Below are 12475 nucleotides of genomic sequence, written 5' to 3'. Positions count from 1 at the left end.
GAGAGAGAGAGAGAGAGAGAGAGAGAGAGAAAGAGAGAGAGAATATCCATGTGTCCATCTCCATCCACAGCATGATCCAGTGGTCTGAGGACAACTTTCAGGGGTCAGTTCTCTCTCATCAGCGGAACGCAGGTTGTCAGGCTGAATTTACTTGCTGAGCCACCTTGATGGCCCTAGAAAAAGCCTTTTAGGTACTGGGAAGTTACTAAGCTCAGTAACATGGGTATGATTTTCCCGGTTGTACTTTTCTTCTTTGGGATTTTGGGGTTTGTTGAGGTTTTTTTCTGAGGGTAGGGTTTTATTCTACAGCTCAGGCTGGCCTAGAACCCCCTATGTAGCCCATGCCGGCTTTTCAGAAGAACATTCTTTCTGCCTTAGCCTTCCAAGTGCTGGGATGAGTCACCACAGTCAACCAAAATTTTATTTTTTTTTACTCAGGTAGCAAATACTGTCAGTTTTTTTCACCAAAGTGATAAAGTTTGTGTTTATTTTTGAGGAAATGCTTGCCAAATAACCATGTTGAAATAATGATCACTTGTGTGTCAGCTGCTTCATAAAGTAAAATAGTGCTCTATAAAAAAACAGCTAGTCTAATTAGCAATACCAGTAGTCTCCCTCAAGACAGCCACAGTGGCTCCCTATACAGCACAAGAGCTTCACATTTTGTCCTTAGCACTACACATCTAAATGATGTGTACTTAGGGGTAGAAATATAATAAAGTATTAATGTTTATAGCTTCATCCAGGATGCTCCTAAGTGGAGGTGGCTTTTTAACTGTAGAGTACATGGGAATAAAAACAACTTGTTCAGAACAGCATCACTATTCCCATCTAGGTTGGGCTGCCAGCAGCAAGTGCAGCTTTTATGCCACTGGCAGATATGTCCAAGAATCTTGGGGCCCTCACACCACACTCCAAAAGCCATGGGTGACTCAAAAGCCAAAAGCCTTAAGATAAGAAAGGTTACAGTACATACTTTCAGTGAAAGATAAAAAAAAATATATACTAAATATATAATTTATCTATGATAAAGTGGCTTAAAAAGCTCTATCTAAGGGACCCAGAAAACTTGCCTAGAAAGCCCTGGATTCAATCCCCAGTACCACATGGACAAACACAAAAACACAATCATACACACACAGAGCTATAACAGTGTTTTCTCCTAGGACCAGAATAGACTTTCTGATTGTCAGTAGTTTTTACTTTTTCCAACTAGAAAAGCACTAATAATTAACCAAGCACATTAATCAGTAGAATAGAAATTTAAGAGAGAAGAGATTAAACAGAAAACTGTTTCACTCTCCAGTAACTTGAAGTTCACAGGCAAATTAGAAGAGCCACACTCAGGTTACTAACTACCTTGATTTTGGCTTTGCTTTCCCTTAAGACAGGGTATCAGGTAGCCAAGGTTGGCATTGACCTACTACTACTGATCCTCCTTCCGCCACCTCAGAGTGCTGGCTGGGATTACAAGTATGCACCACCACATCCCTTACTGCAGTGTTTGATTTCTAAGTTCTCTTATATAATCCTGATGCAAAGCATTACTCCCCTACTCAGCTTATTTAGAAATGAATACATATCCTGTTTCTTAGTTAATAAGCCATTGAAAAATGCCAGGAGCACTAAACAGAGAAGGCTGCACCCCTTGGTTACAATACCTGATTTTTGGTTCCGGTCAATGAGAGGGAGAGTGCTATCATCATATGAATGGCTGCTCTGGCTTCTAGAAGCATTGTTTAGATTCACCTGGAGACAAACGTAAAACCCAGTGTCATAGAAGCCTGAAGATACCCATTTCTTTCTGGTCCCTCCTCCTAACTGTGCACCTCCCACTTCAGAAGCCCTTAAAGAGCATGGGTTTCCTTCTCCATGCTCACCTACCCAGCCCTCACTCACACATTCTTCCTAAAGGGCTTAGATGTTAGGTACCTATTGACAACAATAACTCCTCAGAAAAGAATCTGAGCCTAGGCAGTGTCACATAATGCTAGTACTTGGGGGACAGAGGTAGAAGGATCAGAGAATGGTAAGCACATGGAACGGTCTGATAGGAAGAAAGCTCACAATGGCCATACATTATCACTATTCACTACCAGCAACATCTACTGTATGTTCAACATTGAAAGAATAGAACCTCTCCAACAAAAATAATCTGTGGGCACCACTATATTAAAAAGTAGTGTGGCAAGTCTTTACTATCTTGGGAGAGACTTGGAGTTAGTTTGATGGTGAAACAGGAGGCACTAGCCAAGGAGCCAAAGAGAAGAAAAGCCAAAGTTTCAGTCGAGTTACTGCACCTGGAAGTCTGATTTCTTCCATCCTTCTTTTTCCAGTGGCTTCCGAAGCTCCTTATAGCCCCAGATCGTCTGCAAGACAAGAGCTGCTGCCCGGACTTCCTTTTCTGAGCGATTCCTATGAAGGAAAGTAATACCATACAAAGTTTAGTTTTCAGACCAGGGAATCTTTGAACCTATACTCTCTAACAAAGTGGTTCTTCTCAATCTTCCTAATGCTGCATATAGTTCCTCATGTTATGGTGACCCCAAACATAAATTTATATTTATTGCTACTTCATAACTTGAAACCCACAGGTTGAACTACTGCTGTAACAGCACAAGGATGGGTGAAGTCAGATCTCACCAAATCCTATACTCTGTCTGAAACACTGACATAAATAGTTTGATGTAACAGTCCATGCCAATTTATAGACCAACATTAAGAACGAAAATAGATCAAGACCTTCACACATGTCACAGGGAGGGGAAGTAATCACACAGAATGAAAGAGGAAAGTGCTTTTCTAAAAACTCTCTTCTTTCATACTCAAATTCTTCTAGCTGTGATTAAGTAAAAGCTCACCCTGATTTGTTGATCAACACCAGCTTTTCAATACCCTGGGTCTCTCGAAGCTTTTTGGCAGCTTCCAAGTTCTCAGCAATAACTTCATTGATGGTGTTCAATATAGAGACCACAGTATCTTCAGAGAAATTCCAGGAGGAGTTCTGTTGACCTCCTGGCAGATTCTTTACCAAGTTAGGAATAGCATGTTTGCCTATAGCAGTAAAACAAAAGGTCAGGAGGAGCCTCACAATACACTTGATAGTAGTAATCAGGCCAAATGTAAGTTCTAGCCATACACATAAACTCCATTATAAGATTATCTCAAAGGGGCAAAGAACATGAGACAGCCATAAACTTACTGCTCTTCATCTATTTCCTCAAGTGCACAGAGACAATGTGATTCTGGATATGAAATATACTGTCTGGTCTCTTCAGACAAACTAATGAAAATAGTACTATCTTACGGTAATCTATGGAGCATAGCATTCTTTATGAATTTAAAAAAATTAACAACTTGGGTTCTGCCACTAGGTAACTAGTTTAATTCTGGGCAAATGATAATAAAAAAATAGAAAAATTCTTAACAATGCCTAGAGATAGAGAAAGCAGATATTCAACAAATAATAGAAGAATCATCACTTCTTGCTTTTTTAAGATCCACTAGCCAGGCAGTGGTGGTGCACACCTTTAGTTCCAGCACTTGGGAGGCAGAGCCAGGCAGATTTCTGAATTCGAGGCCAGCCTGGTCTACAGAGTGAGTTCCAGGACAGCCAGAGCTACACAAAGAAACCCTGTCTCAAAAACACAACAACAACAAATAAAACAAAAACAAACAAACAAACAAATAAAAGATCTACTAAACCATGAATCTTCAACACTCAGAAACATAAACTATAGAAGATTATAAGATCCTCCTCTTCAGTGGTGTCAACAAATAATTAAACATTTGCTGAAATCCAAGCACTGTGCTAGGCACTGGTTCAAATCCTTACCAATTAACTCTTTGTTCCGAGCATCCACAGCCAGATTTCTCAGTGCCCCAGATGCAGCTTTCACAACTCGCTCATGTTCACTGGTCAGGAGATCAGCTATGGCAGAGAGAGCCTTCTCTTGACGAAGAGCAGAGCGGATGTATCTGCCATACTAGGAAGCGCACGGGAAGTGGTGAAAAGGTTACAAATGATAGCAAACTAGTTATCTACACTCCCCATCTCCAAATCCATTTTCTTAGATACTCACTGTCCAGCGTCCAGCACACAAGTTCTGGATAGCTCCAGCTGAGGCTTCTAGGATGGCAGGTGTCTTGCTCTCCTTAAGGAGTGAAATGTATATTCGCACCACTTCTGGCTGAAATAGGAGTTCATAGCCTGCACAAGAAAGGGCAAGACAGAAAGCACTAGTCAATGGCAACAAACCAGGCTCTGGCTGCCTCCAGTGCTGCTTCTCCATTATTAGTCCCCTCAACTTCCCTATCAAGTCATGAGCAAACTCAGATGCTTGATTTCATGTTTCTTTCTTCTTAGGTTTTTGTTTTGTCTTTTGAGACAGGATCTTGCAATGTCAAACAGACTGGCCTCAAACTCATAATCTTCCTGCCTTAACCTCTGAGTACTAGGACTACAAACATGTACCACCATGCCCAGCTGAACCCATGCTTTAAGAATAACTATGCTAGCCCAAGCAGTGTCATAAACTTTTAATCCCAGCACTTCTGAGGCGGAGACAGGCAGATCTCTGTGAGTTTGAAGCCAGCCTAGTCTATAGACAGAGTTCCAGGACAACCAGGGCCACAGTGTGGCCCTGTCTCAAAAACAAACAAACATAAAATAACAAAACAACAGCTAGTCAATGGTAAAAAGAGAACAGACATTAATTCAGTCGTATTCAATTCCCTTCTCCTTCCTCCTTGTCTTGGACCTCATAGCTAACTTTAGCCTTGTTTGTACCATAAGCAAGCAGGCTGAATGATTCAACATCTGAAACAAATTATTTCCAATTTAACTCAGTCATTCTCCTCATCATAATATGACTAAATGATAGACAGTATGAGATTTAATGTAATTTAATTAATAACTTTTATATTTATAGAAAGCTAGCAAGTTTATATTCATTAATATACTGGGTCGAAACATCCAAGCTGTGATAAAGACATTTCTTCTAACAGTAAGATTCAAGATCCAAAAAAACTGCAGTGGCCATTCAGATAGCTAAGTCTCTCTCTTTTGTTTTGTTTTTTTGAGGCATGCTCTCCCTCTCTGTATCCCAACATGGATTTGAACTGCAGCAATTCTCCTGCCTCAGCTACCCAAGTATTAAGGTTGCAGGCATGCACCATTATACTCAGCCTAGCTTCTGGCTCTAGACTAAATACTATGAATTTTCTCAACACTTTCACTGTCACTTCAAATCTATTAAGTCAGAGAGAAATGTTAACATAGTACATAGAACATGTTACCATATACAAAGTCTCTGGAGATGGAGAATAAGGAGGGTAGCTTACCTCGAGCAGGACTAGTTCTTTTAGGGAAATCCACTGTATCATTTGCTGGATCCTCAGTAGGCTTTTTCCCTATGAAAATGGAGAAAGGGTGGAGAGAACAGGGTAAAGAACTTTTTTAAAAGAGGAAAGATTCAACCTGACAGTTTTTCATCCTTCAGTCAGAATCTTCAGATCAGAGATGTAGCATCAAAAGAGGCAAAAGAAGGGAAACCCCACACATAACTGTCCCAACAGGGATGATACAGAAACAAGGAGGACCAAAACAGGCAGTAGACTATACAAAAGGATGACCACTCCTGCGTGGTTAACTGAGTTCTGATAACAGGGACTGCTGTTCAGAAACAGTATGTCAAAACCACAACCCAGAAATTTAAACTTATTCCAATGCTCTTCCTCAACTAAGTTTTCCTACATGCATCCATGGGAAAAGGGTTAGACAAAGAGATATTAAGAAAGGTAAGAATCAAACCATGCAAGTTAGGAGACAAGCGCCTTAAAAGATTGCACTTACCTCTGGAGAACCACTCATCTTCCAGTGCATCACCAAGGTGGAAAGCGAGGAGAGAAATGAAGGAAGAAAATGCAGGAGAAAGATGTCAACAGGATCATGGGCAAGTACACAAGAAAGCAGAGGAGGAGGAGGAATAGGGAGGAAGGCCCCGGTTTAGCTGAGTTCTTGTCCTTCACTGCCCCAGATGCCAATACACTAACAATTGTCACCATCCTCACACCACCACCACCACCACCACCACCACCACCATCAAAGCATACAAATCAAGGGAGCAGCAGCAGAGCAAAAGGACACATCTCTACTAGGGAGACTTCCACACTATTAAGTATTTACAAAGCTAAGTGTTTCTCTTGACCCATATTAAAGATCAGGAACTAAGTAAGACTCACCTTTGCCCTTCTTGGCCCCAAAGCAACTGGCAGCATGTGGCCCAGTACTGTTAGCCACAGTAGGAAGTGCCTCCTGGTAACGCTCTGCCTGTGGGATTTCCCGATGAACTTGATATGATAAGTTCCGAAGGAGGCAAACACAATTCTCCACAAGCTTAGGGACATAAAACAAAAGGTTCAGTTGGAAAAGAGAATGCTTATGATGATTTCCAAGAAAATCTAAGTCTCCATGATTTGAGCATTAAAATATCAGTCCTAAATGCATGACTCAATCTATCTTCTCTCACGTTACCTTGTCAGTACCCCAAGATCCTCAAAATCCTTGTTATCGTCATGCTAACAGGAAGTCCAATTATAGACATATAATGGCTTTTGCAACTAGTTGGTGACCCAACATTTAGGTCACTGTTTTCCCTACTAAGAAAATATATAGAGGCTGGAAAACTGGCTCAGCAGTTAAGTGCACCGACTGTTCTTCTATAGGTCTTGAGTTCAATTCCCAGCAACCACATGGTGGCTCACAACCATCTGTAAAGGGATCCGATGCCCTCTTCTGGTGTGCCTGAAGAGAGCAACACAGTGTACTCACATACATAAAATAAATAAATCTTAAAAAAAAAAAAAGAAAAAAGAAAATATATAATCTAGAAAGCTACTAAGCAAGTTAACTATATATGGGACAGACACACCTAAAGAAAACTATCTTTGGAGCTGAAGGGATGGCTTAGTCATTAACAGCACTTGCTGTACAACAAGTCTGGCATGATCTTGAATGCACCTATAAATCATTGCTATAGGGACAGGATTGACGAAGTGTATCTGCTGCCAGCCTAGCCAAAGCACACAACCTCCAGATGAGACCTTGTCTCAAAAGAATAAGGTGGAAAGTGCCTGAATAATAAAGAAGGAACAAATGTTCTCCTGGCTTCTTCTCTGTGTACACACACACACACACACACACACACACACACACACACACACACACCACTTCTCTTTGTCTAAACTAAATGTCCATTTTAGGGAGAGGGGCCTGGCATAATAAATATTTTATATCATCTGATAGCCTGAAGTGGTAGGTCTGAACCACAGGTACCTTGTGAACAAAACTCACTTACCTTACTGTCTGAATCCTTCTGCCCAATTTCTGCTTGAACAATGAAAATGAGGGCATCAACTAAGCCATCACATTCCCGAAGTTTCCGCCGGGCTTCACTTCTCTCTGAGCTTACATTTCTAAGGGGAAACACAAAGTTCTGAAGATGACTCAAATCCCTGAAGTCCCCCCTTAGATATCATTCTTCATTTACATCTAAAGCTTCCTTAAAATCTTTTTTATTCAGTACAAAAAACAGCTAATACTATTAAAAGCAAGGTATTGCAGTTAGAAATTGACTGTTTTATAAGCTTTCTCAAGCTTGTAAAGTCAGACTGAAAAAATGTGTACCAGGAACTAGAACAAGCAGTCACTGTCAAGAGTACTAGCACTGGGCAGAGGCAGGAACATTTCTGAGTTTGAGAGTTCAGGGCTAGCCTGGTCTACAGAGTGAGTTCCAGGACAGCCAGGGCTACACAGAGAAATCCTGTCTCGAAAAACCAAAAAAAAAAAGAGTACTAGCACTGGATGCTCTTCTATGGACTTGGGTTCAACCCTCAGCACCTACACAATGGCTGTAGCCCCAGAGTATCTGACACCCTCTTTCAGTCTAAGTGGTAAACAGCTTACCCAAGCTTATATAAGTCAATGGGTTTAATACCCAGCACCACAAAAAAGGGGGCTGTGGGGAAGGCATACCAAGATCAGTAAATCTAGCCAGAAGTCATCTGTTATATAGCAGTACAAATATAGACAATGACAAAGGTGTCTAATTTGAAGTACAGATAACCAGGACAGGGACTAAGACACACAAGTCCACAACTAGGTAAGAACCTTGTATGTGGGAGGTTTTAAACAGGCATTTACCTAATGAGATGAACAAAATCAAAGAAAAATAAAAGCGATGTGAACAGGAGGAAGAGAGGGAATAAACACACAAGCAGGTAAACATGGTACACACAAGACAGAAGCAAAGGCAGGCAGGCTGAGGTCAAGTGCACACAAGGTAGAGTAAAGGTTGCCTAGCACATGCAATGTCCTGAATTTGGCCCTCAGTACCACAAAAATCATCATAAATAAAAGAAGCAAGCAAGCAAACAGAAACTCAACTTCTAATTTAAAAAAAAAAAACAAAACTCCATAAAATTCCAACTGGGATGCATGCATATGTGTGTAGGTACTGAAGACCATATCTAGGGAAGCACTTTACCAGTAAGCTCCAGTGTATCTGCGGCCAAACCACATCCTTTTTTGAGACAGGGTCTGATAGGTTTACAGGCCTACACTACCAACCCCAGCAAAAACTGAATCTTTATACTCTTGAAAACCTCCACTTACCTAAGGCAGCCAGCTGTGTTGGTGAGCACTGACTCCCATTCAATATGTCGTGGCTTACAGTCTTCATTAGGTTCTCTCTCCCAACCAGAATGTGGAATGATAACTTCATCTGTCAAGGCGTGTAGCGCATGGTCCACAATCTCCATTTTGATTGAATCATGGGATGAGAGATTCCACAGGGTTCCTGACAGGGACAATTCATCGGAGAGCTCTCTAGCACCCAAGACAGTATGTCTGAAGAGTATCAGAGGCAGCCCTAATCTATTCCTTCGTAGTCATCCTCAATGACCACAGATATATCCATTACAGAGTCTATGACTCCATGTAGTGCTAATCGGGCTTCTGACCCATGGTAATATATATTTTATATTGTACTTTAATATAGGCACACAGTCATAAAATAAAGCTTTACAAAACAATCTACACTAGTTTCTTTACCTCAGCAACACAGTCACTTTGGTTCACATAATTCTTTGTTGTGGGAAGTTGTCCTGTCTATTGTTGGATGCTTACCAGTTAACCAGTATCCTTAGCCTTTATTCATTGGATGTTAAGAGCATGCTCTACCTAACCTCAAGTTATGAGAGCCAAAAGCAGCTGCAACAATGGAGATGTCCTCTGAGGGCAAAAGTATCCTGCCAATTAAAAACTAATATTTCTTCTTCTTTCTGGAATGGTGATTATGCCCCCACAAAATGGATCACCATGTATATCTGGAAAATTATTCCAAATAAATGGCCATAAACTCAAATTTCTAAATGGAACAGGGAGGTTGAGTCAAGAAAGGCACACATTTAAAACAGATGACAAGGTTGTGGATAAATGGCAATTGCCACCCGGCTTCTGTCTTTGGAAAATAAGTTTCTCTACTACTACAGTTGATCAAAAATAACAGACTGTGCCTGACATGGTGGCCACTCATCAATCCTAGAACTCAAGAGGCAGAGGCAAGTGGATCTCTGTGAGAGGACAGCATAATCTACATAGTGAGTTCTAGATCAGCTTGCCTACATAGAGAAAGACTCTATCTAATAAAAAAAAAAAAAAAAAAAAGAGAGAGAGAGAGAGAGAGAAAGAAAACATGCTGGTACACACAATGTGTTAGAGATTACTGTGCGTGTGTCATCCAATCAAATCTGTAAAGCAGATTTGACCCAAGGCCATTCACGACCTTGGAACCTATAATCAAAAGGTAAAGGATTGGCCAGGCATGGTAGTGCATGCTTTTTATCACAGTACTTGGGAGGCTGAAGCAGGTAGATTATTTCAAGTTCAAGTCTAACCTACTCAACATAGTGAGTTAACATAGTAAGACCTGACTCAAAAAAAATTATTTAATAAATTAATTAAAAGGTAATAGACTAGAAACTTCTAGATCCATACCTCTCTATAGATTAAGTAACCCCTAACCTAGCACTCACCAGTAATCACTTCAGTCAGGTCCATATCACGAGCCTTTCGGAGCAATCGGACCAGGGCAGGAACACCATCACAGTTTTTTATGGCAATCTTGTTATCTTGGTCACGTCCAAAAGAGATATTCTTGAGAGCTCCACAGGCTCCGAGGTGTACTTCCTTTTTAGGATGGTCTAACAATCCTACCAATATCGGGATACCCTTGAGCTTCCGCACATCAGTCTTCACCTTGTCATTGCGGTAGCATAAGTGCTGCAGGTATGCAGCTGCATTGGACTTCACAGCATCCAAGCGGAACCCTAGCATGGCAATCACCTCTGGCAGCTCAGGCTGTCTCCAGTTTGAAGGTGGGGGCATTCCCTTGCGCAGACTATCCAAGCTTGCTAAACTTCCCCGCTCATGCTGAGCTAAAGGAGCCCAGTAGTATTGATCAGGCGGCACCTCTTCACCAATCATGTCTTCATAGCTCCTGCAATTTTGAAAGAACAAAGAACCAAGCAGTTAAATCTGGCTTTGTAGACATTCCTATTACCCATCATCTTCAAGGTAGGATCACAACTCTACAAAAGAGATCATGTAACTCCTCTGTATGGTCAATTTTTAATAATTTTGCGTGTGAGTACAAGTCTTCTCAATGTCCCTATACATTATTTTTTGAGACAGAGTTTCTTCTCATATCTGAAGCTTGTTGATAAGCTAGACTGAATGTCCTGCAAGACCCAAGGATCCTCTTATCTCTGCTTCCCTAGTGCTGGGATCATAAGTGTAAGCCACCATAGAGCTTAGCTTGCTATGTAGGTACTAGAGCTCAAATTCTGGCCCTCATGTTGTACAGAAAGCATTTCACCAACTGAACCCTCTCCCTGGGCCCAATTTTAATAATTTAAAAGTAACCTGTCAAGTTTGCTGATTGAGAAAGACAAGTATTTGGAAATGTTAATCACAAAGAGAACAAACAAGGAATCTGCACACAGGAAACAGGTAGTAGAACAAATATTAAGCTTGCCCTATTTTGGAAATTAAAAAAGAGGCACTGATCAAGAAAAGTAGAGGACTTCTGGCTATATTGTTGAGGATTTAGCTTTAGTACTACTGAGGTATAAACTTGAACATTAATTGTCACAGTTGACCCCAAGGCCTTACATGTTATTCAGTCAGACAGGTACGTTCTAAGAAGAGTTCCATCCTTCAACTTCTATACTTCTAATGCTGCCAAAAGGGCACCTATACACCAACATACATTGGAAAGTAGCTCTTGGATCAGAAGAAGAAACTGAAAGATGTCAAATGAGAAGCAACTTTTCCTGTTTCAGTACCACCAATACCCACTAGAGGGTGAGCCGGTCACACTGTTATTTATTTATAAGTACAAAGGAAGAGCCCTATTATCTGTGAGCTCACCTCGCCCTGGGGCTCCCACTAGGGAGAGGAGACTCTATTGTGTGGGACTGTTGCTTATTCCATAAAACCACTCCCACTGTCACCAAACAATGAAAATTAGCTATCCTAACAAGTATCAACACTGACCATTAAACAATAAAGGATTCAGTGGAACAAATCATTTTGATAAAAAACAAATAAATAAATTAGGCTAGGTGGTGGTGGCAAATGCCTTTAATCCCAGCACTTGGGCAGCAGAGGCAGGGGGATCTCTATGAGTTCAAGGCCAGCCTGGTCTACAGAGAAAGTTACAGGACAGCCAGGGCTACACAGCCCTGGTCTTGAAAAACCAAGAGATGCAGGGAAATGATAGTTAAAAGCACCTTTAAACTTAAAATGTTTGCTGAACACTGTGTGAAAAAAAATATTTCCTTTTAATGAGAAAACAGGATACATGTAAGAAAACCCCAAAGATACAACAAACTGTTCATGAGAAAACGGTGTTTCAGGCTGTGTGCTGAGCATATTTTACTTCTCTTGTTTAAGACAATCAACTACAAAAATAATTGCCATTGTCAGTTTTGTTTCGGTCAATCAAGGAAATCTATCTTTATACTTCCTTCTTTCATAGGCAGTAGATCAAGATTCTTTTCTTTTACAAATAATAAACTGCACAAATGATCAAATAACTTGCTTAAGGCTATATAGATAATGGCAAAGGCACAACTAGAACCAGGGTTTTCAAGTTCAGTGCTTTTGCCAGCAATCACTGCTTCACTGTTAAAGTTTGACCTTGCATTATTCTTGAAGGCGGAAACAGGAACCAGAATTCTTCTAGTCAAGAATCTTGCTAGTCAAGCAGGATTCCAAACTCAATGTCACCCTGGAATAAACCCAAGAACCAAGCCCCAAACCCTCTCTATGTGACTGGCACTTCAAAGGACAGCAGGGAATAGTCTGGTCATCCACACCCACCTGTGTCTAATCTCTCTTGGCTAATGAGGA

At 40.9% G+C, this 12475-nt stretch overlaps 1 protein-coding gene across 10 annotated transcripts in view; it reads right to left on the bottom strand.

Moving 5' to 3' along the window:
• Ctnnd1 (catenin delta 1) overlaps positions 1 to 12475 on the bottom strand; it is a 50495-nt gene that overhangs the window by 6029 nt on the left and 31991 nt on the right. For all 10 annotated transcript variants that reach the window (XM_028763067.1, XM_028763068.1, XM_028763069.1 and 7 more), the window contains 10 exons: positions 10096 to 10559; positions 8675 to 8858; positions 7359 to 7476; positions 6244 to 6397; positions 5344 to 5412; positions 4083 to 4210; positions 3836 to 3986; positions 2862 to 3054; positions 2301 to 2415; positions 1662 to 1749 (listed from right to left, as the gene is read on the bottom strand). In XM_028763067.1, coding sequence (XP_028618900.1) covers positions 1662 to 1749; positions 2301 to 2415; positions 2862 to 3054; positions 3836 to 3986; positions 4083 to 4210; positions 5344 to 5412; positions 6244 to 6397; positions 7359 to 7476; positions 8675 to 8858; positions 10096 to 10559 — 1664 coding nt within the window. The remainder of the gene's footprint in view (positions 1 to 1661; positions 1750 to 2300; positions 2416 to 2861; positions 3055 to 3835; positions 3987 to 4082; positions 4211 to 5343; positions 5413 to 6243; positions 6398 to 7358; positions 7477 to 8674; positions 8859 to 10095; positions 10560 to 12475) is intronic.

The sequence above is a fragment of the Grammomys surdaster genome, unplaced genomic scaffold (genome assembly GCF_004785775.1).
Source record: "Grammomys surdaster isolate TR1022 unplaced genomic scaffold, NIH_TR_1.0 136, whole genome shotgun sequence".
NCBI classification, from domain to species: domain Eukaryota; kingdom Metazoa; phylum Chordata; class Mammalia; order Rodentia; family Muridae; genus Grammomys; species Grammomys surdaster.
Note: the sequence above shows the minus strand (reverse complement) of the source record. Positions and strands in the feature narration are given on the sequence as shown.